Raw genomic sequence first — 26,769 nt, 5'->3', positions numbered from 1 at the left:
GGGAAAGACAGGCAACACTCACCTGGGCAGAATTTTCCAGGCTGCCTTGGACAATCTGGAGTTCCTGTTTGCTGGTGGCAAGTTCTTGCTTCAAATTCTCTAGTACTTCTGTCTGTTCTTGAGTCTGAATGAGAAGAAAAACAGGAGTACTATGATCTAGGTGGTGGCTTCGAGGGATAAATACGTGTAAAAAAATTCCCAAGCTATAAATGTAGATTTGTTTAATCTTTTTTTTTTTTTTAACTATTTTTTTAATTTTGGCCATGCCATATTGTATGCGGGATCTTAGTTCCCCAGGGATCAAACCCATGCCCCCTGAAGAAGTCTTAACCACTGGACTGCCAGGGAAGTCCCTGTATAATTTTTATATAGAAGCAAGAGAGGTCAGAATGAACCAATAATTTTTCTTCCAGTTACAGGAAATGTCAAGGGGAGCTTTAGGCATAGGGTCCCAAAGAATCAGACATGCTTGAGCAACTGAGCACCACACTCAAATGTCATGTTTGAGCCCACAAATAACACTAATCAAAGCAGAACCAGATTTTTAATTCAGGCATCCCAACACCTGGTAGGTGTTCTGCTGACTCACCCTATCTCACCATCTTGAAGCAATCTTTGATTTCTTCTTTGATTTCTAAGTGGTATTTTTTTCAAAGAGCAGGTTGTGACCCATGAGTAAGAATTCATAGCGAACATTTTTTTTTAATGCAATAAACAGAGCCAAAAAATAACCCACATAATAAGGTAAAGTATCGCTCTGTGAAACTTTGATTTTCATTAGATTTTTTTTTTTTTTAAACTTTTTGGTCATACCATGTGGCACGTGGGATCGTAGCACCCCGCCCAGGGATGGAACACATACCCCCTGCACTGGAAGCGCAGAGTCTTAACCACTGGACTGCCAGGGAAGTCCTCCATTAGATGCTGTTTTTACTTTGGGACACAGAGAAGTGTGAAAGCCCCTGCTCCTAAGTGGAAGGCACTCTTTTATCCACCTGCCATCTCTTATGCCAACGGAACCTGCCGCCTAATGCCAACTCTACCCCAAGGCATGACTGCAGACAACTCCTGGCTGTGGGTCTTTGTAAATGCCGATCCTCTCTCTGACATCCACCTGCTTCCACTTCAAAACCTCCTTGAGATTCATCTTAGCTGATGAGCCCCACTCAACTTCAGACCTTTCATCACGTCATGCCCCTAACAGCGTACACATGAGTAACCATGTCCTGTGCCCTAGGGCCCCTTGCTACCCTCCCCACAGATTCTGTGCAGTGCTCAAAGCCCCCTCCATCTCGATGGACGGCACCCCTCCTCGACTCCCACCTACTTCTCCTTCCACTCACCTTCCGCTGGGCCTGGTCACTGACGCGCTGAAAAGAATCCTCCAGCTCTTTTTTCTCCCGTTCCAAATCCACCTGGGCTTGTCTGGCCACCGACACCTGTTTGGTCACCTCCGCATTCTGCAAGAGAAGAACGGTGTCTCAAACTGGCTTACCTCCCGCTTACAGGCCATTACCCTTGTAGAACCAAGGACGGCACTCAGACTGCGAGTGCCCTAAAGATGAACACAGACATCGCTTCCCCACCCAGAGGAAGCTGTTGCCTTCAGATGCTCGACTCTCAAGTATTGCAAAAATGATCAAGATGGGGACTATCACAAGTAGGGCTGGTACCTAAGGGGGAGCTTGAGCTATGACAGCCAGGGAGCTCTGGTTTCCAAGAAATGGTGGGGACACTGGCCCTGGAGAAGCCATCCAGCCTGGGTCAACATCTCCCCTGGGCAGGGGGCCCTGTGCATGGGGGACAGGGTGCTGGTGATGGTGAGGCTCCTACCTTCCGCAGCAGGGCAGCATGGTTCTGCACCAGCTCATTGTACTTCTCCTTCAGCTTGCTGTAGCGCTGCTCGTTGGCTTGGGCTTTCCCTGAATTGTCAAGGACCAAGGTGAGGGGTCTGCACTGGCGGGGCACCCTCTGCTCTTCTGATAAGCCAGAGTCCCTAGAAGACTATCTTGCTTTTCCACAAGCATCTATACCTCCTTCTTCCATAAAAGTCTTACTTAAAATTAAAGTCCTCTGGCACGTCTGCTTTAACAAAGAATCACCTGATTCAAATCCCTCCACTGATTCATGCCCCTTGAGCATTCCAAATTTGGCATTTTAAAATCAGTGTTACTGGCTGCTACGCCACGATGTTTCCTAAGCTGTTTTTCTTTTGTCTCCCCATCTCTGTGTTCCCAGCAGGGCCTCACGGGGAACTCCAACCCACCCTCCTAACCGCTGATGCTGACGTTCACGACAGCCCCTCTGGACAGACGCCAGGCAGGGACCCTGGTGCCCAGCCTCAGCCTGCATTCCAGGGCTGGCGGGGCGCCGCCCTCCCCGGCCCCACCCTCACGCCCACCCCAGCGACAGCTCCTCACTCTCGATCTCCGTCAGGCTCCGCTGAGCCTTCTCTGTGTCCTCGCGCTTCTTCTTGAGCTCGTCCAGCTCTGCCCGGAGGAACTCGCTCTCGTCGGCCGCCTGCTGCCGAAGGTGCTGCTGCTCGGCCAACTCGGCCTCCAGCTCGCTGGTGCGGCCCTTGAGCTGCAGCACGGCCCGCTGGCTCTGTGGGGAGGGCCCGGGGATGAGTGAGAGCGCGGGGTGGGACGAGAGGGTCCCACCTACCACGTCTCTAGTGCCAACCAAATAAACACCTGGTGCTTCCCAACAAGCTCACTCCCAAGGCCTCAAAAAGAGAGGTCACTACAAGCCAGCCACCCACCAACAGGGGGTGAGGGCAGGGGAGTTCCGGTTCTGTGAGAGGAGCCTGGGGGCAATGACAGACCAGCTAGAATGAGGAAGGGGAGAATGCTTGCTGCTGCTGCTAAGTCGCTTCAGTCGTGTCTGACTCCGTGAGACCCCATAGAAGGCAGCCCACCAGGCTCCGCTGTCCCTGGGATTCTCCAGGCAAGAGTACTGGGGTGGGTTGCCATTGCCTTCTCTGGAATGCTTGCTGGTCCCAGGTAAAGGATCCGATCAGCCATGAGTCAGCAATAGATATTGCAAATAGCCGGCAAAGCTACAAGCCAAACCTTCTCATCACCACGTGACAAGAACAGGTATCACCATGGCTAGCTGGTGGTCATGATTCTCTCCAAGTATCACAGGGCCCCTGGAGTGTGGCTTCAATGCTGCTCGCAAGGGTAAGTGCACTGGAAATACACGACCACCTGGTGCTCTGGCTTTGGCATTTCTACTAATTAACCCTCCATTAAGATGTGGCTCAACAAGAGTGGCTGTGAAGAGAATTTAATATTGAAAGCTATCATGTGCCGGTGAAGCCCAGAGGTGGATCCGAGCCCAACTCATACCTCAGTCTTCATGTTTTCCAGCTGTGCTTTCAGTTCTCTGGTCTCTCCAAACAGCTGATCAATTAACTGATCCCTAGGAAGAGAAGGAGAGCAAGTTTGCTTCCACTGTGCTTCTCTTTCCTTTGAAATGCGAGCTGGGAGACCCGGGGAGGAGGTTAAAAGCCGATGTTCATTTGGGAACAATTCTTTGAAATCCTGTAAGTTAAACTCTAAGACCCGCAGTGTCTCCAGATACTAATCTACCACCCACGGGCCCACAGGTATCCCAGCCTCATTGGCTACTACTCTAGGATTTGAAAGGAGTCAGTATTCAAAGGTTAGGACTTCCCAAGTGGCTCAGCAGTAAAGAATCGGCCTGCCAATGGGTTCAATCCCTGGGTTGGCAAGATTCCCTGGAGAAAGGAATAGCTACCCACTCCAGTATTCTTATCTGGAGAATCCTATGGACAGAGGAGCCTGGCAGGCTACAGTTCATGGGGTCACAAAAGAGTCGGACACGACTTAGTGACTAAACAACTCGAAGGTCAAAACGTTTATCTATGAAGCCCAAGAATTCCTCTTCAGTTGGTGTGGCGAGTAAGCTCTTGGCTTAACACAGCATCCACACCATCTGCTTTAACCCCACAGCCCAGACTCACTTCTCATCCTTGTTCACGCCATTCTGACTGTTGAAATTGAAGGGATCGCTGCTGGAGGAGCTGCCAAAGATGTCATCGAACTTGCTGTCGAACGAATTCTGCTGCGACCAGAAAGGAGTGCGGACAAAGTTAGAGACCCAGAGGGGTCTGTGTGGGTCTCAACAGCCACACATGGGAACAGATGCTTTCTTAATCTGGTTCAAATCCAAGTACAGCGCCTCCTAGGAACGGCAGGGCAGCGTGATCTGTCTAGGTCGGCGGTTGAGTTAGAATGTGGCTCAACTTCTCTGGTGGTCCAGTAGCTAAGACTCTGCTCCCAGTGAAGGGGGCCCCAGTGCAAGGGGGCCCAGGTTTGATCCCTGGTCAGGGAACCAGATTCCACATGCCTCAACCAAAGACCCCCAATGCCAAACTAAAAAGATCTCGTGACACAGCAAAGACCTGCTGCAGGGGCTTCCCTGGTGGCTCGGTGGTCAAGAATCTGCCTGCCAACGCAGGAGACACAGGTTCGAGCCCAGGTCCGGAATCTGCCTGCCAAAGTAGGACACAGGTTTGATACCACATGCCTCGGAGCAACTAAGCCCGTGTGCTGCAACTACTGGGCCTGTGTTCCAGAGCTCAAGAATGGCAATTACTGGGCCCGTGTGCCCTAGAGCCGGTGCTCTGCACCAAGAGAAGCCCGCGCACCGCAACGAAGAGTAGCCCCCACTCTTTGAAACGAGAGAAAAGCTTGCACAGCAACGAAGACCCAGCACAGCCATATATAAACAAAATGTAAAAAAAAAAAAAAAAAATAGAAAGAGCCAGTGCAGTCAAATAAATGAATAAATAAATAAGAAGGTGGCCAAGCCTGGCCACGGTCCTCACGCCAGCCTCCCTGCACCCGGGGGCACTGGGAAGGGCTGAGTGAGCTTCCTCCTACGAGGTCCTCACCTGCTGGGAGGCATCCATCCCCATGAGGTCATCCTTCTCTAAGACCGGCTCGCTGTCAGGGGACGACGCCTCGGCTGGGATCACCACCACGGGGCTGACGTGTTCTGACAGGGCGGAGGCTCGTAGGAAATTGGGTGGGTTCTGAAGAGGGAAGACGCATTTCTCGAACCCTGCCCGCCTGCCAGCCTCGAGGACAGGCCCCCTGGGCTCGGCAGTTCCTGGCACGCTTACCTCTGGCAGTTGAGGGATCTGAATGAGCCGCTTGAAGTACTGCAGGTTGCTGGAGCGGTAGAAGAAATCTTTCAACCTAGAGGTGGAGAGAGGTTGGAGGGCTGCTGGGGCCTTCACTAGCCCCGAGGAGGGGACACCCTGCTTTCCTACTGCCTGCTCAGCTCCGGGCACAGGCTGCCAAGGAGACGGCCTCCATGGTGCAATTATGACGCTGCCGGAGACATTATGTATTGCCAGCCCTCACTGATCTGGGGGTGAGCAATGTTGGTGTTGCTTAGTTGTAAGTCGTGGCCGCCTCTTTGCGACTCCATGTGGAGCCTTCCCAGGTGACTCAGGGGTAAAGAACCACTTGCCAATGTACGAGATGTAGGTTCAATCCCTGGATCTGGAAGATTCCCCGGAGAAGGAAATGACAACCCACTCCAGTATTCTTTCCTGGAAGAATCCCATGGACAGAGCAGACTGGCAGGCTACAGTCCATAGGGTCGCAAGAGTCAGACACGACTTAGTGACTCAAACAACAACAAATAATCTTGGATAGATATGGGAATGAAGAAACTCCAATTTTTTCTCATCCTCAAGTCTCCATCTTATATCAAAGTATCGAAGGCCAGGAGCGTCAGACATTCTTTCTGAGATGAAAGGGGGTTAGTGATATCAGCCCTCGCTCTGCAGCACCGAATTTTCTCCTGCTCAGCCCAAAAAACAAAACCCCTGGGGTCTCAGGACAGCCCATCAGACCCCAAGGCTAGGACTGCCCCTGTGACCTCACTGCTGCTTTCCCCAAATTTGGGGACACCGAGGCCTCAACCACTGTGTCTGCGAGAGAGAAGGTGATGCATTCATTAGCTTGAAGAATGAAGGGAAACTGAATCACCTGACCACACGTCCCCCGCTTTCTGGGCTGGAGCCAACAGTAACAGGCTCTTGCTTTCCTAAGCTACTGGAATTTAACATTCCAGGAAGTCAGCCCCAGGGCCTGTCTCCTAGGATTTAATAAGTCATTTTTTATAGCATAAACATACAAGGCTTTTCAAACAGAATAAGGAACCGGGTGGTTCGCACAACTCTGAACTTGCCCTCTGATTGCTACTCAGCAACCAGCAAGAGAAGCCTGGGCTTGGGTTCTGGGGGAGATGCTTTTCCTGCAGTTAAGGATGAAGAAATTAACAAGGAAAACAATCACGCTAGTGTCCTTCCTGGCTCCCTCCTTCCCCTGTCTCTCCTCCATTCCGGCCCCTCTTCTTGGGCAAGCTTAATTGAAAGATGAACTGGACTTGTCATCTCATCACCAATTTTCTTCCCCAAACGCAGCAGAATCATTTGCCCCCATCAGACAAGCTCTTCCTCTTCTAGACTAGATAGCAGGCTGATTAGTTCCTGAATTGATTCAAACATTGACTGAACACTACAGTCTTAAGGAACTATTATGAATTCAGGTGCTAGAGATACAATTACAGGCAAGACAGTCGAACAAAAATAAGGTCATTCTTAGAACTAGAAAGCTGCTATAATGGAGAATACAAGGGTGGGTGGGTGGGGAGGTGGGGTGGAATAGGAGATTGGGGGGAAAGACCCCACTTAAATAAGGTGGCTAGAGACTTCCTTTGTGCAGAGGTGACTGAAGATGACCTGGATGGAGCTGGCCAGGCTGGAAGAAGAGCATCATGAGGAGGGGGAATAGCAAGTGCTAAGCCTCTGAGCTGTGGGTACGTTTCAGGAACTGGAAGAGGACCCCACAAGGTGTGCCTGAAACACTATGAGCGCTGGACAAGGGGTCAGCAAGGATGGGCAGAGGCCAGACCGTGCAAGGACCTTGCAGACCATGCAGAGGGGCTTGGATTTGGTTTTCATCGTTATCAGAAGCCACTGAAAGGTTGGGAGCAAGGGGGTTACGTTTTTACAAGGTCATTCTAACTGCTGGGTGGGGATGGGATTGCAGGGGACAGGAGCAGAGCACTGTGTCCATGCTGGAGGGTCCTGGTAGACAGCAAAAGAAGCAGACGAGGTGGGAGGCAGAACAAGAGCCAAGATCTGTTTGTAGATAAACCAAGTGTCATCTGAACTCGCTAATGGATTAAACATGGGGAACGAGGAGAATGGTGAGTTTCAGATCTCTCTCCTAAGCGGATGGTGGGCAGTATTTACTGAGATAAAAGAGATCGGGAAGAAAACGTTTTGGGAAGAAAGCCTAGAGTTCAGTTTGAGATGTAAATTTGGTGTGAAAAGTGAAAGTAACTCAGTCGTGTCCAACTCTTTGGGACCCCATGGACTATACAGTCCATGGAATTCTCCAGGCCAGGATACCGGAGTGGGTAGCCTTTCCCTTCTCCAGCAGATCTTCCCGACCTACGAATAGAACCAAGGTCTCCAGCATTGCAGGCAGATTCTTTACCAATTGAGCTATTAGGGAAGCCCCAATTTGGTGTAGAGATGTCAAACAGACCACTGGGGATGTGAGCCTGGGATTCAGAGGTGAGGTCTGGTTGGAGATACATCTCCTGGAGCTGTCAGCATGTACATGGCATGAGATCAGGAGAATTTAGGTAAAGAAAAGGAGAAGAGGATGAAGTCCTGGGCATAAGGGAGGCAATGAATGAATAAATGGAATCACCCTCCTCTATGAGATTTATTAGAGAACTGATGGCTTCCCCAGTCATTGGCAGTTTTGCCCACACCTTCTTTTCCTTCGCCTTTAAAGCAATAAAGCAGGTACCCTTGTCCCTCGATAATTTAAAAGCAAGTGCTCCTGGAACTTCCCTGGTGGTCTAGCGGTTAAGACTCCACGTTTCTAAGGCAGGGGGTGCAGGTTCGATCCCTGGTTGGGAAACTAAATCCCACGTGGCTGCCGCATGGTGCGGCCAAAAATAAAATATTAAAAAAAATCAAAGCAAGTGCTCCTGCAAGGATGGGTTGCGTTTACAGCATTTTTAGATTCGCTGCTTTTCTGTCACTCAAGCCGCTTACTTTGTGAACTGCTCCAGGAAGCGGTCCCGGTGGCCTTGCAGGGTGTCGGCTGGGAGACCTGGAAGGAATTGGAAAAGAGTGAGAGGGAAGAAGAGGGGCAGAGGGCAGGGGACCTCCCTCTGGGGAGGGGAGGGGACCATCCTCCCTGGGGCCAGTGGTCAGCCCGGGGGAAGGCATTTCTGACCTAGAGCTGCCCAGGAACTGGTAACCTCTTGGGCCCAGCTGGGGCCAGCAGGGACTCTGGGGGCGCTTATCAGCCAACTCTCCCTCTGTCTGCTCCTGGAGTGTGAGCTCCCTGGGCACAGAGGGCTGGAAGTTATGCCCCTGAGCACAGCAGCAGGGTGGACCAGGGCAGGCCTTGGAGCGGGGCTCTCTCCCAGGGGTCATGTATACTGGAGACATGAGTCTGGGAGAGACCCAGAGAGCCTGCCGGGGGGCCAAACACCACAGGATTGAGACCCACAGGATGCAGTCTAGCGCTGGCTTGGTAACTGCTGACTCGATGATGCTGGACAAGCAGCCTCTTAGGGCCAGCCTCCTCCCTGGCAGAGTGGGGACCATTCACCTCCCAGATTGTACAGTTCTGTGCAGTTCAGCTACAGTGTCTTAAATTTCAATTTTAGTAATTTTTGAATGTGATACTATCATTCGGTATAAACAGGGAGTACACATATAAAGTATAGTAATTCAAAGGGGCATCCTACGAGGTATCCGACCAGGACTCCTTAAAGACTTCCCTGGTGGTCAGTGGTTAAGAATGCACACGCCAACGCAAGGGACAGACACAGATTCGATCCCTGGTCTGGGAGGATTTCGTAGGCTGTGGAGCAACTAAGTCCGTGAGCCACGACTACTGCGCCCTTGAGCCTAGAGCCTGTGCTCTGCAACAAGAGAAGCCACCCCACTGAGAAGCCCCCCACTCGCCACAACTCGAGAAAGCCCCTGTGGAACAACGAAGACCCAGGGCACCCAAAAATAAAGTAGAGAAAAAAGTAATAAAAACAACTGTCGAGGTCATCAAAAACAACGCAAGTCCAAGGAAACTGTCAGAGCCAAGAGGAGCCTAGGGATACCTGATGACTGAATGTAACACCGTGACCCGGATGGGATCTTGGGACAGAAAAAGGTCATTAGGCATAAACTGGAAATGTGCATAACGCACGGACTTCAGTGAATAATAACGTATCACTATCGGTTCACGAACAATGTGGTAGCCTGGAGGGGGGGGGCAGGGCCATCCTGGGTCACCGCTAGGGCAGGCTGGGTGCATCCCTGCGCACAGCAAGGCTCGGCCCCAATCTTTTATTATCAAGACAGCTGGGAGCTCCTCGGGCCTTCTGGAATAGGAGCAGAAAGCCAAGGGCACCGGGGCGGGGGGAGCTGCCTCTCTCCAGGGACGGCCTTGCGGCCAGAAGCTTCCAAAGATCAAGCCCAGAGTACTCACAGGAGTGGAGCTTGAAGAGAAGCTTGACAGCGTAATCATAGAGGTGGCTGCAATCCAAGATGACCTGGATGAGCGGGGCGAGGCGGCACTGCCCAGCTGTGGTCACCGACACGGAGCGGGACATGTCCAGGGAGTTGAACACTAGGGACAGGGAAGGGAGATGTGAGCAGAGCTGGGGAATGAGAGGCACCTTCTCAGAGGGCAGAGGACAAGCGTCTGGCACCGGAGGACCTGTTCTGTGCAACCAGGGACTCGTGTTAATGTGTTTAACCCTTCAGCGCTCCTCTGCTCTGTGCTGTGCTCAGGCGTGTCCGACTCTTCATGACCCCATGGAGTGTAGCCCACCAGGCTCCTGGGTCCATGGGATTGCCCAGGCAAGAATACTGGAGTGGGTGGCTGTTTCCTCCTCCATTCAACACTCCTAGGGGATAGCTAAAAGCATCCCTGTTGTTCAGGAGAGGAAATTGGAGGTAAGCAACTTGAAGGCAGTCACAAAACCAAGAAGTGGTTTTGCTTAAGAGATGTTGAGTTAAAAGCCAGAGCCCCCGTGGCCAGTGAATAGACTAGAAGCCTGTGTCCCCGGCAGTCAACAGGCTCCCTGTGTCACAAACCAGTGAAATGAACTGGTTCTATGCTGTGTACAGCCCAGTGGCAGCCCAGGAAAGAAGGGATTTGTGGGGGAGCGCCCCAAATGCCTCCTTCCAGTCTGAGGAGCTTTACGCTCCCTGCCCCCCACTGGCAGAAAGAACACATCACCTGGCAGATTTCTGATCTAATGTGGGAGGTGAATTCTTGTTCAAGAGAAGCTCTCAGTTTTAAGGGGAATCAGACTTTCAGGATCGGAAGGGGCTGTTCACACAGCCCCACCCAGCCCTCTGTCTCAGGTGTGAGCTCGGTCTCATGGTGACCTTGACCCTAAGAAACACCCAATCTGGGGGTGGCAATAGAAAGCATGTGGGGAAAATATCAAACGTTGATCAGAACATGAAGGAGCAGATAATTCAGCCCAGGGTTCCTGGTGGTTTGTCCCAGTGTTCTTGGAACACCAGACGGGGTGATGTGCAGAAACCTCGGGTGGACAACCAGAGAGGCTTCGATGACACTGGGCAAGGAGCCAGGAAGAGGGTGAACCATCAGGATCAAGGCTGATGGAGGTCCCTGGGGGGAGTGGGTGATCTGCCCTCCACTCCCAGGCTCCAGAGGGCAAGATGCTCCCATGGACCCCTCCATGCTCACCCCCTCCCCCTAAACCAAGCAACTAGATGCCTGGCCGTGGACCGGCAGTGCACACCACTGGCCAGGCTGATCTCCCCGCAGTGGCTGCCCGCCGCCTCGGGAGATTCCGCACGTGGCCAGACATCCCCCCGCAGGCCCTCAGTGCGTGGGACAGCCCCAGAGGAAAGCCCGGAGCCACTGTGCTTGACCTTCCTCAGCCACACTAATCCCTGTTAACGGGCTTAAGTCTGGCAACTGAAAAGAAAAAAAAAAAATCCCAAACAGTTTTAATTAAAAGGCAGCTTTTCTTCTTGACACAAATTAGAAGCAGCTGTCACTGTGAGGCGGCCATCCCCAAGTCTCCTGGCTTCCCTAGGCTCCACTCTGGCAGGGAATCCCAGGCTACTCCCAGCCGGTCTGCTGCTTTCCAGGAATGCCCCTTGGCATCCAGTAACATCTAGAGTGGTGTGACCCAGGGCAAAGTTACTCAACCTCTCGGTGCCTCCAGGCGCTCTTCCGTGAGACGCAGATGGTTCTAACGGCACATTCCTCATTAGGGTCTTATAAGGAGGTCTTGTAAGGATTAAATGAGAATGTCCTATAAGTGGCATAGCAACTTGCAGTGGTTCTTCGGGTTGGCTTGGAGACTGATTAGATCACCCAGGGAAACACAAAGACGACTCATGTCTGCCTGCAGCTCCTTCATCCCTGCTTCTGTTTTAATTGGTCTAGGCTAAGGTGGGGGCGAGGCTTCCCGGGTGGCTCAGCCATAAAGAATCTGCCTGCCAATGCAGGAGATCGAGTTCGATTCCTGGGTCGGAAAGATGCCTCTGGAGAAGGAAATGGCAACCCGCTCTAGTACTCTTGCCTGGGAAATCCCATGGACAGAGGAGCCCGGTGGGCTACAGTCCATGGGGTCGCAAAGAGTCGGAGACGACTGAGCACCCATGCATGCACGCAAGGCTGGGGCATTAGTGGGGGTCAAAAGCGCCCCCCCACCAGGTGATTCCAATAAGCAGCCAGGGTGGAAACTGTATTTTCTAACTCAGTGCTTCTCAAACTGTAACATGTATCAGCATCCCCTGGAAGGATCACTCCAGGAGAATTCTGCGGTGATGGAAGGGCGCTGTCCACCACTGCCAGCCACGTGTGCCTGCAGAGTGCCTGCACTGTGATGAGTGCAACGGAGGCCCTGACCTTTTAATGTTATTTAATCGTAATTAATTTAAATAGTCACAGGTGGCTATTGGCTACCATACTGGACAGTGCAGACTTGGGGAGCTCGTTAAAACAGATGACTGGGTCCCACACCCAGAGATTCTCATTCAGAAGATCTGGGATGGGATTTGAGAACGTGTGCTTCCAATACGTTCTCAGGTGATGCGGATGCTGCTGGTCCAGGGACCACACTGTGAGAATCACTGAAGGTGCATCCAATCAACATTCCTTGTAACTGGCCCACGTTTCCCACAGTTGAAAACCTGGGGCACCCTCTTCCGAAGGTTCTGATCCAAATCTTACAAGGGCACAGACTAAGACTTAGAAGCTGGATAGACTTCCAATCCCATTTCTCTCAGTTTCTGGGCTCATAAGAGGTGAATGGGCTTTTCCCTGGTGGCTGGTAAAGAACCCGCCTACCAATGCAGGAGACGTGGGTTTGATCTGAGTCAGGAAGATCCCCTGGAGAAGGCAATGGCAACCCACTCCAGTATTCTTGCCTGGATAATCCCCATGGACAGAAGAGCCTGAGGGGCTACAGTCCACAGGGTTACATGACTTAGTGACTAAACCAACACCACCAAGAGGTGAATGAGGATGGACGGGGGTGGGGAGACGTGCAGAGGAGGCTCTTGATTCCAAATCAGCACTCTCTCCAGGATGAGAAAACCACCAGCATTCAACCATGGAGGAGTGTGTGCAAAGACTCTGATAGCTCTCTCTAGAAAACTCTAGCTAATTCACCCCAGAGCATTCAGATGGATGTTGACACCAGTTTATGAACTCTGTTCACCTGCTGTTTCTTCACTGATGTTTATCTAGAAAGCAAGTGTTCTTGAACTTGGTTGTTGAGCACTTGCAGTGACAGGCACAGGGCTAGAACAGAGGTGAGCAGGGCCTAGTTCCTGATTTTTGAGGAGGCGCTCAACATATATTGCTAATAACCCAAGGGATCGAGGCATATGGAAACAGAGCCAAGTATCATGGAATGCTGGGGCAGAAAGAGGGCCAGCCCAGCTGAGCGGCAGACAGGTCTGGGCCAAAGGACCAGCCAGTGCTGGGGCCACAGTCCAGGGACTGTCAGAGAGGCTGGAAGTGTCTTTGGACTCTTGGAGGCCTGGGCTTAGCAGGGAGGCCAATGTGGTGGGGAACTGCAGCCCTTCTGGTCACATGACTCTGAGAATGCCCTTGGGCTTCAACCTCTCCCTGTACCAGGGCCGAGGGCACAGACGCGGTGGGGCAGCTCCATCCTCCTGGCCTGTGCTGCACAACTTGTACGGAGAGGTGGGGCTGGGCTGGCTGTTCCCAGGAGGGAACCAGTCTGGGGGTCAGGTGATGGCCAGGAAAGCCTGGGCCAGACGGGAGGGAGAGACTCACCAGTTTGGAAGAGGTTAAGTTCACACTCCAGGTAGTCGAACATCTCCACTGTCAGCTGGAAACTGGACCCAAGAGGAAAGAGAGCTTATACTCCACGGCCCAAAGGCCAGTGTACCCGTGCTGCTGCCAAAGCATGCGTGCACTGGTGTGCACGCGCAAGCACACATACCAGCTCTAAGTCTCAGCCCCCACCTAAGTGGATATTAAGGCTGTTGGAAGATCAAGCAGGGCGAATTCAACAGTGACAGCGGTAGAGAAAGCGGGCAGGTTCCACGCTGTGTTGGGAGGTCAGAGGGGCACAGAGAAGGGAGGCCTGGAGCAGAAAACACCCTGGAAGGGTTCTGGGCGAGGCACCAGCAGTAAGCGGCCCCTAGGTCAAGTCACTTAGCGGCTCTGTCCCCACCTCGGCCACCGGCCCTGCCTTCAGGCCCTCTGTGACCCTAACTGAAAGTGAGAAGACCTACACAAGCTCCCGTACCCCTCCGTCCAGGGCGTGAGGTCGGCCACTTACAAGTTGTTGACATCACTCTCTCCGGCCTCCTCTAGCTGCCGGTCACTCATGTGAAGGTTGCCTGGGAACCTGGGGTTCTGGGAGGGAGGCAGAGGAAGTCAGAACAGGGCACCCTGAGAGCGAGCTCTACAGCTGACATCACGCACACCAAGCCCCACTGAGCTCCGGCAGCAACAGGCTGGATTCTGCTTGGTGTGGGTGCCTGCATGCTCCCTGGGGAGTGTGGCCACGCTCACAACCACACACACACACACACACACACACACACAGGTCCCGTGATCGGCTGGCTCACAGCAAAGAACACCCCCCACCCGTCATTAGAGGGAAGGTTCCATCCCATCCCTGGGACCCCAAGGAGGGCCCCACTCCCGCAGCCTGTACCATGGACATCGTCTCCCTGGGGCAAGGACACCCAGCGCGTGACTGCTGGCGGTCCTCAACCTGACACCCACACCAGGCAGGCAGTGTAGCCTCTGCTTATCCCCAATACATTCTGAACCCTATCCAGGTGTCCTGCTGGCCTCTGACCACTTCCAGAAGCTTCTATTGTGAGTTCAGGGCCAGGCAAACTGATTCTCACATTAACTTCAGCAAAACAGAATTAGTAAAACAAACTTGAAGGTTGGAGAAGATTACAGGAAGCACAGTTGTTGAGTATCTATAGTCTCCTGTCTTTCTCAGTGTGGTCTGCCCGGAGCGGAGGGAACACAGGGCAGCCGGCAGGTGGAGGGGAGCACAGAGAGATGGTGGCCAGCCCACAAGGGGGCTCTAAATTCCAGGGTGAGTTCTTCAGGCTCTGAAGACAGAAATCCTCCACTTGGGCACTTCCGTCTCTGGCTGTAACACCCTCCTGTCCTGAGGCCCGCCACCCCGGCTCCTCTGCCTCAGAGACTCAGGCCGGTTGCTTTTTTCTTTTTTAATCGATTTTATTTTTTGGTCGCACCATGCAGCATGTGGTTTCCTGACCAGGGATCGAACCCACGTTCCCTGCATTGGAAGCGCGGGGTATTAACCACTGGACCAAAGGGAAGTCCCCAAGCCGGTTCCTTTATCGCCCCCTTCTGGCTGTGTTCACTTCCTCACTGGGTCTGGACATTATGGCATCTATGGCACCTCGCCCTCATCTTTCTTCCTGCCGGTCCTCACACCACACTGCCGTGAAGCCCAGTGAGTCTGGATCGTTGTCACATGCTCTGTGTCTCAGACCAGCTACCCATCTCCCTGGAGAATGACTCACAATTCATCACTATGTAACTGCGCTCTACAGCTCTGCGTGAGTGCCAAAGTCACTTCAGTCATGTATGAGTCTTTGCGACCCTATGGACTATAGCCCGCCAGGCTCCTCTGCCCATGGGATTCTCCAGGCAAGAACACTGGAGTGGGTTGCCGTGCCCCTCCTCCAGGGGATCTTCCCTACCCAGGGGTCAAACCCATGTCTCCTGAGGCTCCTGCACTGCAGGGGGATTCCTTACCACTGAGCCAGCAGGGAAGCCTGCTCTCTAGCTCCACTGCCCCTTAACAGCCCTTGCTGAGGCTTCCCTGGTGGCTCAGATGGTAAAAAATCAGCCTGTAATGCAGGAGACCCGGGTTCAATCCCTGCATCAGAAAGATCCCCTGGAGGAAGAAATGGCAACCCACCCCAGTAGTCTTGCCTGAAGAATTCCAAGTACAGAGAAGCCTGGTGGGCTACAGTCCATGGGGTGGCAAAGAGTCAGACACGACTGAGCAACCAACAGTCCTTGCTACTGGCCCACTGGTTCCCCTTTCCATCAATGACTGCCCGATTCTGCACCTGGTACCCAGATCCCACGCCATCACCCTCGGCACCTCACCACGTCACGTGCTCGCTTTCTTATATCAAAACTCGGCATCCTGCTTCCCACTCCCTTCCCTGCTTCAAAGGTACCCACCTGCCCTGCCCTTCCTCCAGCTTCAAAGAGGAGTCGCCACCTCCTTCCTGACTCAGGATCAGCCCCTCCCTGTGTGCTATTTGAACCAATCTAGTTTCTGGTTGGAGAAGGCAACGGCACCCCACTTCAGTACTCTTGCCTGGAAAATCCCATGGACGGAGGAGCCTGGTAGGCTGCAGTCCATGGGGTCGCTAAGATTCGGACACGACTGAGCGACTTCACTTTCACTTTTCACCTTCATGCCTTGGAGAAGGAAATGGCAATCCACGCCAGTGTTCTTGCCTGGAGAATCCCAGGGACGGGGGAGCCTGGTGGGCTTCCATCTATGGGGTCGCACAGAGTCGGACATGACTGAAGCGACTTAGCAGCAGCAGCAGCAGTTTCTGGTTCTTTCTCACGCACACCCCAACAAATCCTGCTTGAGCCCCTGTTCTGAGCTAGATGCTGGGCCACACACGGGACAAGGGAGACACGCACTCCTGCTCTTGGTCCTCCAGGAACCCACAGTGCTGAGCACCCACGACTCCATCTGCCTTTTAGGCTCCTGCCCGCATCCCGTGCTCCAGGTCTTTCCCACGGCCCCACATCTTCCTCCAGCTGTTGTCCCCGTCTCTCCTCCCTTTCCTGCCAATCTTCAGGAAGTCCCTGACCCTTGTCTGTCCCAGAGATAACTGTCTAAACCTGGCTCTCCCCATCTTTCACACCGACAGCCCAGCTCTTCCCAAGTCATCCTCCACACTGAATGGATGACCTCACACACCAGCCCAGGCACCTGTCGCTCTCCACCCTGCCTGCTTCTTGCACTAACGTGGGTCTCCTGATAGTGCCACGTGGATGCCAGTGTCCTGGGCCTCCTGCCCTTATGTCTTCAGCTGATCCACTGCCAGGAACACCCATCCTGCCCTTCCTCATTGCCCCTTCCTCTCTACCTGCTAAGTGGCAGCCTGGGGTCTGGAGAAGGGGGAAAAAGTACTCCACAGCAGGCAGAGAGAGATGGGAACGGTGGGACCAGAGGGCGAACTGTGGTTGAAGTGACATATCCCATTCAACACCCTCTCTTTATGATGTGACCCTGATATTCCACCTGGAGTGATGACAGTCCCCTCCCTGTGACCCTGGGAACCTCTGTGACGGCCTCTGCCAACATAGGATGGTGGGAGGGACACCCTGTGACTTCAGAGGCTGGGTCATCTAAATGCCATGCACTCTACCTGTTCTCTTGGCCAACTCACCAGGCTGCAAGGAAGCCCTGACTAGTGCTGAGACTTCATGAAGAGATGCCAGGCCAGCCCCCCACCGTTTCAGCTCCAGCTGGCATCTGACTGCAACCGCATGGGAAACTCCCAGCCAGAACTGCTGGCCAAGCCCTTGTGGAACCCCAGACCAACAGAATGCCAGAGACAAAAGACTGCTGTTGTTTTAAGTCATTAAGCTCTGGGCTGATGTGTGTCCAGCACAGGTAACTGTCACGCCCTGAGGCTGAGCTCAACTGCCACCACCTCCTAGAAGCCCACCTGGTTGCCCGAACCTGGGCAAGACACCCCCGACTCACTTCTGTGGGCCCTCCTTCTTCCCTCCCAACCAGACTGAGACTCCCAAAGGCAGCAGCAATGTCTATCCCTCTTTTTCTCTCCAGAACCTCACCTCGCCCTAGCCCAGGGTAGACCCTCAGTGATATACCATGAGCTTCTACATCGACCTGGCCGAGGTTAGAATCCCACCTCACCACCGAGGAGCTTTCTGATTCAGGCCCTTAAGGGACCCAGCCACCATCTGAGTTTCACTTTCCTAGGATATGATCATACATGTTTATAGGGCTCTTGTGAAGATTAAATGATATTCAAAAAAGGTTGAATCAACTAAGGATGGTTTGCATGAATCAAAGATACCCCTTGAGTATATAAAAGATACTGGAGATAAATACACCAAGTTATGGTATTTCTTCTTAGGTTTCTTTCTTTCTCTATTTCCACTGCCAGCTCCCTAATTCAGGCCACTTCCCCTCCCACCTGGCGGGCCATTCTTCCTTACCTCCTATTGCCATCATGCCCACCCTTTGAGGATCACATCAAGCCCCAACCCCCACCTTTTCGAAACATCCCTGGCACTTTTCTGCAGGCACACACCTGGCACTATTATACAGCTACTGCAAGTGTGTAAGCTTCTCTCCCCAATGGATCTGTGAACTCCTAAAGAGCAGACCCTTTCTCCTTATCCTTATATGCCACTTGGCACATACTTTTATATGCATTAGGTATATAAGAAATACTAAAGTCATATCTTGAGCAGAAGGTCCTGTGTGGACACTTATTGTATGAATGGAAGGAGTTATTTCTATTACGTCAAGTCAGTACTTCTGAAATATTTTCATAAGGCCACCTGGTGGATCAGGCTTCCCAGGTGGCGCTAGTGGTCAAGAATCCACCTGCCAGTGCAGGGGACACAAGAGACGCAGGTTTGATCCCTGGGTTGTGAAGATCCCCTGGAGTAGGAAATGACAACCCACTCCAGTATTCTTGCCTGGAGAATCCCCATGGACCAAGGAGCCTGGTGGGCTAGTCCACAGAGTCACAAAGAGTTGGACGTGACTTAGCGAATGAACACACTTGGTGGATCAGGTTTCTCGCTTTGCAAAATGAGAAACAAAAGGTACAAAGGACCCGGGCCAAAATCCCAGGCCACATCCCTCTGACTGTGGTCACTTTATAAAATGTTTCCTCTCACACAGCTGGGATACGGTGTGAACATTCCCTGAAAAGCCAGACTGTCCTATTACCTGGAAAACCTGACAATTAAGTATGGCTGGGGGGACTTCCCTGGCGGTCCACTGGTTGAGAATCCACCTTCCAATGCAGGGGACACAGGTTCAATCCCTGGTCGGGGAACTAATCTCCCAAATGTCTTGTGGCAACGACGCCCACGCGCTCTGGAGCCTGTGCTCCACAAGAGAAGTCCTTGTGCCTCAGAGAGAAGCTGATGCTGCAACCAAGGCCCAGCATGGCCGAAAAACAAACCAAAAAAGCCCAGCCAGGTGTGAGGAGACGGGACAGCCCGGGCGGGGGCGGGGGCGGGGGCGGGGTGGTCTGTGAGGGGTGGCTGGCAGGGCCGGCAGAATTGCTGAAAAGACTCACTTTGGTGTGGTACTCCATCTTCGTTCTCAGCAGTTTGAGGTAGATGCTGCAAAGCTGCCCATACCCTTCACTCAGGTGGCCCTTTGACGAAGAGGAAAGAAAGCAGGCTGTCAACACTGAGAACTTTGGGTTGAAAGACCTACAGCTGGGACGTCTTTTTAAAAGAATATATATTTTTTTTCCCTCCTGAGTATGAAAATAACATATACCCCTGTTGAAAATTTGGAAAATATAAAAAAGGACACTGCAAGCAAGTCATCTTCAGCCTAACCACCAGAGATCATCATGGGAAAATGTACAAGGGTTGAAAAGTGAAAGATGAACGGATCAGAGACTGAAATGTCAAATACAAAACTATAAAACTCCTAGAAGATCACAGAGGAGAAAACCTGGGTGACCTTGAGTATGGCAAAGGCTCTTTAGACATAACACCAAAGACACAAACCATGAAAGAAATAATTGATAAGTTCGGCTTCATTAAAATTAAAAACTTCCGCTCTACAAAAGACATTGTCAAGAGAATGAGAAGATAAGCCACGGACTGGGAGAAAATATTTGCCAAGGACGTATCTCATAAAAGACAGTTATCTAAAATGTACAAATATACTCTTAAAACTCAACAATAAAAAACCAAACAATTCAACTAAAAAAATGGACCTAAGTCTGAAAATTCAGACTACATACTATATGATTTCAACTATATGGAATCTGGAAAAGGTAAAATTATAGAGCTATTCCATGGACCATAAAGAAGACTGAGAGCCAAAGAATTGATGCTTTTGAACTGTGGTGTTGGAGAAGACTCTTGAGAGTCCCTTGGACTGCAAGGAGATCCAACCAGTCCATCCTAAAGGAAATCAGTCCTGAATATTCATTGGAAGCACTGATGCTGAAGCTGAAGCTGAAGCTCTAATACTTTGGCCACCTAATACGAAGAACGAACTCGCTGGAAAAGACCCTGATTCTGGGAAGGATTGAGGTTAGAAGGAGAAGTGGGTGACAGAGGATGAGATGGTTGGATGGCCTCACCGACTTGATGGACATGAGTTTCAGTAAGCTCCAGGAGTTAGTGATGGACAGGGAAGCTTGGCATGCTGCAGTCCATGGGGTCGCAGAGTCAGACACGACTGAGCCACTGAACTGAACTGAACTGATTCCATTAACAGGGGAGCCTGGGGGGGCTACAGTCCAAGGGGTCACAGAGTTGGACACGACTTAGCGACTAAACAATAACAACAACAAGGAATGTATGACAACCATGAGTGAACTGTATTGTAAACTACAGACTTTGGTGATTACAAAGGACGTGTCAGCAGGTTCATTCATTGCAGCAAATTCACCACTGTGGCAGAGGATGCTGATAACAGAGGAGGCTATATGCATGTCTGGATGCTGGGTACATGGAAAATCTCTGTATTTCCCATTCAATTTTTCAGTGAACCTAAAACTGCTTTCTGTAGTCCATGGAGTCACAAAGCTGCTTTGAAAAAAAAAAAAGTAAAAGAGGCTTCTAAGTTCAGAAAGTCTTAGTCAAATGGAAGAGACAGACCACATAGAAGAATTATATTTTGGATAAGGCAGGGGGACTAGGTACCTGGGCTGACCTTCCCACTGAAAACGACTTACAATATTGAGTGAGACATTAAAAACACTTTGAAGGTATTAGTGAACTAGCAAGAGAGTAAGGAATCTTCAGGCCAGGAACTGAGTAATTCAGATATTCAGAGAGCAAATGGCTTGATGGGGTCAAAATGGGGGAGGGGAGATACTTTCTCACACCAAGTGAACCCGAGTTTTGGTTTTCTGAGTCTCCAGGGCCAGGTGGTGAACCGGAGGCAGGGCTCTCACCTGCCCAAGTTCAAGAGTGTAGTGCAAGAGCCGACTGCCTTCCTGGTGCAGGGGAATTAAGGGTAAACTGGAAATAACACACATGTTCTGCGCTGAAGGAGTCCCCCCGAGGACTGCAAAGAAAATCCACTGCCCGAAACCACTGCTGTGATCAGAGGGAGGGAAAAACTGCTTCCAAGAACTGAACCGTGAGCCAGTTATCAAGGGGATCTGCTCAGAATTCATAAAACTTTTAAGCTGAGAATTTAATTTAGAGTGATCTCAATGGATGCAAATGCCAATTCTCTCGGGAGGAACCTGCCTTTGTTAGAATTCAGAGAATTCCCACCGAAAAAAGTGTCCAGGAAAATGAGCAACTCACAGGAGAAAAATAACTAAGCACAAGAAGAAAGCACATAGCATGAGCAAAATTCACCAAAACAACAGATGGCAGAGACAGATCTCTAAGGACTTTAGATACTGGAAGTATAAAAAGTGATATACGAAATCATGTATTTAATAAGCCTAAGTAAATTAGAGACTGTTTTAAAATATATGCAGGGCACAATAAATTATAAAGAATGCCAAGCAGATCTGAAAACAAAGCAAAACCTAAAATTCCAAGAAATGATAACCATACTAAAACTGAAAACCTTATGGAGAGGTTTAGCAACAGATTAGACCTTGTTGAAGGGGGAATAAGTGAAATGAACACTAGATCTACTGAAATTATCCAGAATGCAGTACAGAGGCGAACAGGGAGGAAAAGAATGAAATAGTGGTTTAAAGGCACGGGGAATAGGGTGAGAAAGTTGAAAATACTGCTAACCAGAGTCTCAGAGGAAAAGACAGAATGAGGCAAAGGCAATATTTGAGAAGACAATGAGGATTTTTCAAAACTAATTAAAGATAATAATCTACAGACTTAAGAAGTCCAAAGAAACTAAATTCACACCTAGATACATAATAAGAACTTGAAAACAGAAAAAAAAAAAACCAACAACAGATTAGCTTCAAAGAATAATCATGAGTCTAACAGCAGACTTAATAAGAATGAAGGAAGCCATAAGCCAATGGAAGGGTATCTTGACTAATATCTTCCGTGTACTAAAAGAAAAGAACTATCATCCCAGAATTCTTAAGTCAGAGAAAATATCTCCCGTGAATGAGGGTGAAATAAAGACATTCTCCATCAGGCAAAAGTGCTTGTTTCCCACCAGCAGACTCTCACTAAAGGAAGTTCTAAAGGAAATAATTTAAGCAGAAAGAAAGAGATCCCAAATGCATGCTCTGAGATGTAACAGGAAATGAAGAGCACCAAATACAACAATTAAAATAAAATATGGGGTCTAAAAACAACCAAAATTAAAATATACGACAACAGCTCGAGGGAACGAATGGTGTTAAAATATTCTAAGGTCTTTGTGCTATACAGGAAACAAAGACATGAACTTTAGACAATGAAAACCTAAGCAGACCCTTTTCATTTTTAGATAACATTGTCAACAGATTAAAAAAAAAAAAAAACAAACACCTCTGCTTTTATTTTTGTATCTTCCCACTAGTAATGAGGGGGAAAGTGAATGAGAAAGAAAATACCCAATCAATCCAAAAGAAGGTAAACAATGAGAGAAATAGAAACAAAACAGATAGGACAAACAGCATAAAATAAGATGGGAGATGTAAGTCTAAAGATATTATCCATTATAATAAATGTAAACAGAGTAAAGGTCCTGTTAAAAGACAAAGACTGCCATCTTGAATTTTTAAAGAATCCAACTAAATGCTATTGACAAATATATTTCTAAGACAAAAGATTACAGAAAAGTCACTATGCAGTACATCTGAAACTAATATTATAAATCAATTACAGTTCAATTAAAGAAAAACTGACCATGAACTAGCTCATATAGCAAGGCTCAAAAAACTTTGAAATATCAACATGATATTGATTCTCTAGCCACAATGCAATACATATACATGTAAAAAATATTTAAAATATAAAAACTTATAAGTAAAAGGATGGAAAAATATATACCAGATAAATTCTACAAAAAATAAAAAGACCTAAGCTTTCCATGTTACAGAAATGTAACAAAACTCTCTAGCATACAGGTGGAAGATTTGGGGATAAACCTCTGCTCTGTTCAGGTTAACTAGTCTTGTGACTTAGGAAGGGCTTCCCTGGTGGCTCAGATGGTAAAGCGTCTGCCTGCAGTGCAGGAGACAAAAGCTGCTTCCTCTCTCTGGGTCTGTATTTCTCATCTATAATGGGTAGATTGGACTACATAATTGCTAACATTTTGTGAGTGCAGACAGAGACAGGTAAGAATTTTAAGGAAAGGGCTAACATAGCAGTTCTTATCCAGTGGGACAAAAAGACACATCAGCGTCCACTGGGAAGATTCTTCAAAGAGCAGGTTACCTCCCGTTCTTACACATACTCCTTGAATCTAGAGAGATTCTGGTATGTTTACAAAAACACTCTTTAAACCCATTCAGATCTTGCCACCTACCTCCTCCCTCTTCTTAAGGCACCGAGAATCCCCAACCAGGAAAGAAAATCCACTGGCATTCAGATTGGGAATGCCAGTTCTCAAGGTGCTGTGACCCCCATGGGACCAGGAGAAGGAAAGAAGTAGGAACTATGACAGTGTCATTGCCAAGGGATCCCAGTGCCCAGAGACCACTGGGATATGAGCTTCCATTGGCAGGATAAAATCCCTGGTCCTGGAACCTCCCAACAGTTTCCAGGGACTCCAGGGAAGACTGAATAACATGGTTCCATGTTCGGGCATCCCCGAACCCCTCCCTGAGGCTTGTGAGAGAAATCCGAAACAAGGTGAAAGAGATGACTTTGTTTCATCCCACACTCCTTGTTCTGTGGCCTCTGGGGAAGGACGAGGCAGTGCAGGTGGCCCCAAGGAGCGGGCTCAGACTCACCCACATCCGGCTCATGTCGCTCAATTCGCTTTTGTATCTCAGAGAGTCCTTGAGAACCTGGAGAGGGAAGACAAGGAGAGGAGAGAGGCTGGTGAAAGGCGGGCCTGGGGTGGGGCAGAGAAGGGGACGTGAGAGATGAACCCATCTCTGAGACTGGTACCCAGAAGGCCAGGAGATGGGGGCAGCTGCCATTCGCAGTGCCAGAGTGGACAGTGGCCCCTGTGACTCAGGCAACTGCGCTTTCCCCACGTGGGTCCCAGGCTCCCTGCCCATCCACCGCAGCCGCAGGCACTCACGTTTGGGTGTCCATCCCGGAGGAGTTTGTGGAACACGTGGCAGAACTTCCAGCAGAGCACTGCGTTGCTGGACAGGGGCAGCCGGTTGACAACAGACCAAAAGGTCTGCGCTCCCTTCTCGTGGTGGGTGCCCAGTATGCACGGTGAGGGAGGGTCATGGAAAACAAAGGCACGGATGGGGCCTGCCTGGGCACCAACCCCGGGCGGGGCCTGCAGCAGGCCGCCACGGGCGTGGTGCCTTATTCAGCACTCTCCAGCAGGGGGCGCCGCTCGTAACAAAAGCACCGAGGATCCGGGTAGGTTATCTTGGCAATTTTTTGACGGATGGCAAAAAGGCACCTTATTCTAATATTCATTTTATTAGATGATTTCCCCAGAGACGGCGGTCTCTTGGGAAGAGTGACTTTTTCTAATTTGCAAAGTAAGTTCTGGGCCAGCAGTGGTCCTGGCTGACCTTCCGTGGGAAAATGCTTTGGTTGGAATTAGGGCTTTGCTGTGGGAAGATGTTTTGGTTGGAATTAGGGCTTTGCTGTGGGAAGGGAGACTCTGCCCTTTAGATCTGCTGAGTTTGTGATGGGGCCTGTGAGGGGGACATAACTGCAGCTAATATTTTACCAACACAATACAGCTTCTGAAAATTCCCTCTTATCCACTACTCAAAGGGTGTGCTTCAGTTCTTCAAGGGCCCTGGCTACTGACACCTTGGTTCCTCTTCCAAGTAGCACCTGATTCCTCTAAGAGCCACTCTGCTCTTACCCTGAAAGCGGCAGTCTTTGTTTAAAATGTATTAATATTTTCTCTAAATTTAAAATGACTCTTGGGACTTCCTTGGCACTCCAGGGGTTAAGACTATGTGCTCCCACTGCAGGGGGCGCTGGTTTGATCCCTGGTCAAGGAGCTAAGATACCGTATGCCTTGTGGCACAGCAAAACAAATCAAAGAAAACGACTCTTTCATTCCGCATCTTCTAAAAATCTTCCTGGCCTCACTCAGGGGTACCGTCATCTTCAAACACCTAAATTCCCTGTGTGCAGGATTCTGCCCCCTAGATCCAATTTCAAACACACCTGCCACCCATGGACCACCTGCCACTGTTTGCGTTTAATAAATGTCCTTCTGGCCTTGAGTGATTTTAACAGACCTCCAGGCCTCCATAATTAGGGAACCCTTTTGGAGGAAAGTAGAGGATTTCCACGTTTCTTTTGTGATGGAAGCTTGTACAGGCTTCACACACCCAGTATCTGGGCATCAATCAACCCCAAGTACAAATCCTGTCTTGAGCTTCCCAGGTGGAAGCTAGTGATAAAGAACCCACCTGTCAATGCAAGAGCCATAAGAGATGCAGGATGATCCCCTGGAGCAGGGCATGGCAACCCACTCCAGTATTCTTGCCTGGAGCATTCCATGGACAGAGGAGCCTGGTGGGCTAGAGTCCATGGGATCACACAGACTCAGACACGACTGAGGCGACTTAGCACAGCACAGCACATTCAGGCTCTAGTAAGAGGCACTGCACCATTTAGGAAAGACTTGCCTCAGGTTAGAAACTATGGGACTTACCCGAAAGACATGCTACTTTGCTTCTGAGCCAGAAGGTGTGGTAAAATTCCCTCCTGGGACTGATATTTGTATTTTGAGAGGGGTCACCTTGAACACACAATTTTGGGTCTGGAAGCTGAAATCACCCCTTTAAAAAATTTTTTTTTTGGTTCCCTAGTGGCTCGGTGGTAAAGAACCCGCCTGTCAATGCATGAGACGCGGGTTCGATCCCTGATCCGGGAAGATCCCACATGCCTCAAAGCAGCTAAGCCCGTGTGCCACAACTATTGAGCTTGAGCTCTAGAGCCACGGAGCTCCACCTAGTGAGCCCACATGCCCAGAGCCCGTGCGCCCCAAGAAGAGAAGCCACTGCAATGAGAAGTACATGCACTTCAGTGAAGAGCGGCCCCCGCTTGCCACAACTGGAGAAAAGCCCAAGCAGCAGCAAAGACGCAGCACGGCCAAAAATAAGTACATAAATAACTAATATTTAAAAAAAATTTTTTTTTAATTTGTTTATTTGGTTGTGTTGGGTCTCAGTTGTGGTTTGTGCGATCTAGTTCCCTGACCAGGGCTTGAACCTGGGCCTCCTGCATTGGGAGCACAGAGTGTTAGCCACTAGACCACCAGGTAAGTCCCCCAGCCTTTGTTCTTAAAGATGGATTTCTGAAATAACTTAACAGTTTCACCTCAAGCACAGCCCCCTTGGACTAGAAGGAAGCCAAGAGGAGAGACAGACAGTCCCCTACCCTCTCTTGAGATGACTTCTCAAGGCAGACTGTGGCTCCTTTGCTGTGCTTAGTCGCTCAGTCATGTCTGACTCTGCGACCCCATGGACTGTAGCTCACCAGGCTCCTCTGTCCATGGGGATTCTCCAGGCAAGAATACTGGAGTGGGTAGCCATTCCCTCCTCCAGGGGATCTTCCCAACCCATGGATCCAACCCAGGTCTCCTGCATTGCAGGCAGATTCTTTACCATGTGAGCCACCAGGGAAGCCCTTTACCCAAGAGCAATCTGCCAAAACAGGAGCTAGGGCAGGCATGGAGCTGGCTGCGCACGCCGGCGTGGAAAGAGGCAAGCAGACCCCTCTGTCTTTAATTTTAAAAGCATCTTAATGCATCCAATGCACGTCAGGCACTCGTGGATATAAAGAAAAATAAGACTCCCTCCCCAGCCCTCCAGGAGTGGACACCAGTCGGGGATGCCAACCTGTTCACCTGTCAGGCACCCAGGATAAA

The 26,769-nt window shown here is 50.3% G+C and overlaps 1 protein-coding gene across 5 annotated transcripts in view; it reads right to left on the bottom strand.

Moving 5' to 3' along the window:
- Positions 1–26,769, bottom strand: part of HIP1 (huntingtin interacting protein 1) — a 137,390-nt gene that overhangs the window by 20,378 nt on the left and 90,243 nt on the right. For 2 of the 5 annotated variants that reach the window (XM_044936079.2, XM_044936080.2), the window contains exons 3-17: positions 23,992–24,134; positions 23,696–23,752; positions 18,926–19,006; positions 13,885–13,961; positions 13,374–13,435; positions 9,564–9,704; positions 8,120–8,177; positions 5,153–5,228; positions 4,922–5,062; positions 3,989–4,089; positions 3,351–3,423; positions 2,421–2,604; positions 1,834–1,922; positions 1,344–1,460; positions 23–124 (exon numbers count right to left, since the gene is read on the bottom strand). In XM_044936079.2, the coding sequence (XP_044792014.1) occupies positions 23–124; positions 1,344–1,460; positions 1,834–1,922; positions 2,421–2,604; positions 3,351–3,423; positions 3,989–4,089; positions 4,922–5,062; positions 5,153–5,228; positions 8,120–8,177; positions 9,564–9,704; positions 13,374–13,435; positions 13,885–13,961; positions 18,926–19,006; positions 23,696–23,752; positions 23,992–24,134 (1,502 nt within the window). Of the gene's footprint in view, positions 1–22; positions 125–1,343; positions 1,461–1,833; positions 1,923–2,420; positions 2,605–3,350; positions 3,424–3,988; positions 4,090–4,921; positions 5,063–5,152; positions 5,229–8,119; positions 8,178–9,563; positions 9,705–10,799; positions 11,198–11,270; positions 11,590–13,373; positions 13,436–13,884; positions 13,962–18,925; positions 19,007–23,695; positions 23,753–23,991; positions 24,135–26,769 lie in introns of those variants that run through there. The other 3 variants (XM_006057114.4, XM_044936081.1, XM_044936082.1) reach the window with 3 other exon arrangements.

This window comes from Bubalus bubalis, chromosome 24 (assembly GCF_019923935.1).
Source record: "Bubalus bubalis isolate 160015118507 breed Murrah chromosome 24, NDDB_SH_1, whole genome shotgun sequence".
NCBI lineage: Eukaryota > Metazoa > Chordata > Mammalia > Artiodactyla > Bovidae > Bubalus > Bubalus bubalis.
The sequence above is the reverse complement of the archived record's forward strand: the minus strand, read 5'-3'. Positions and strand labels throughout refer to the sequence as shown.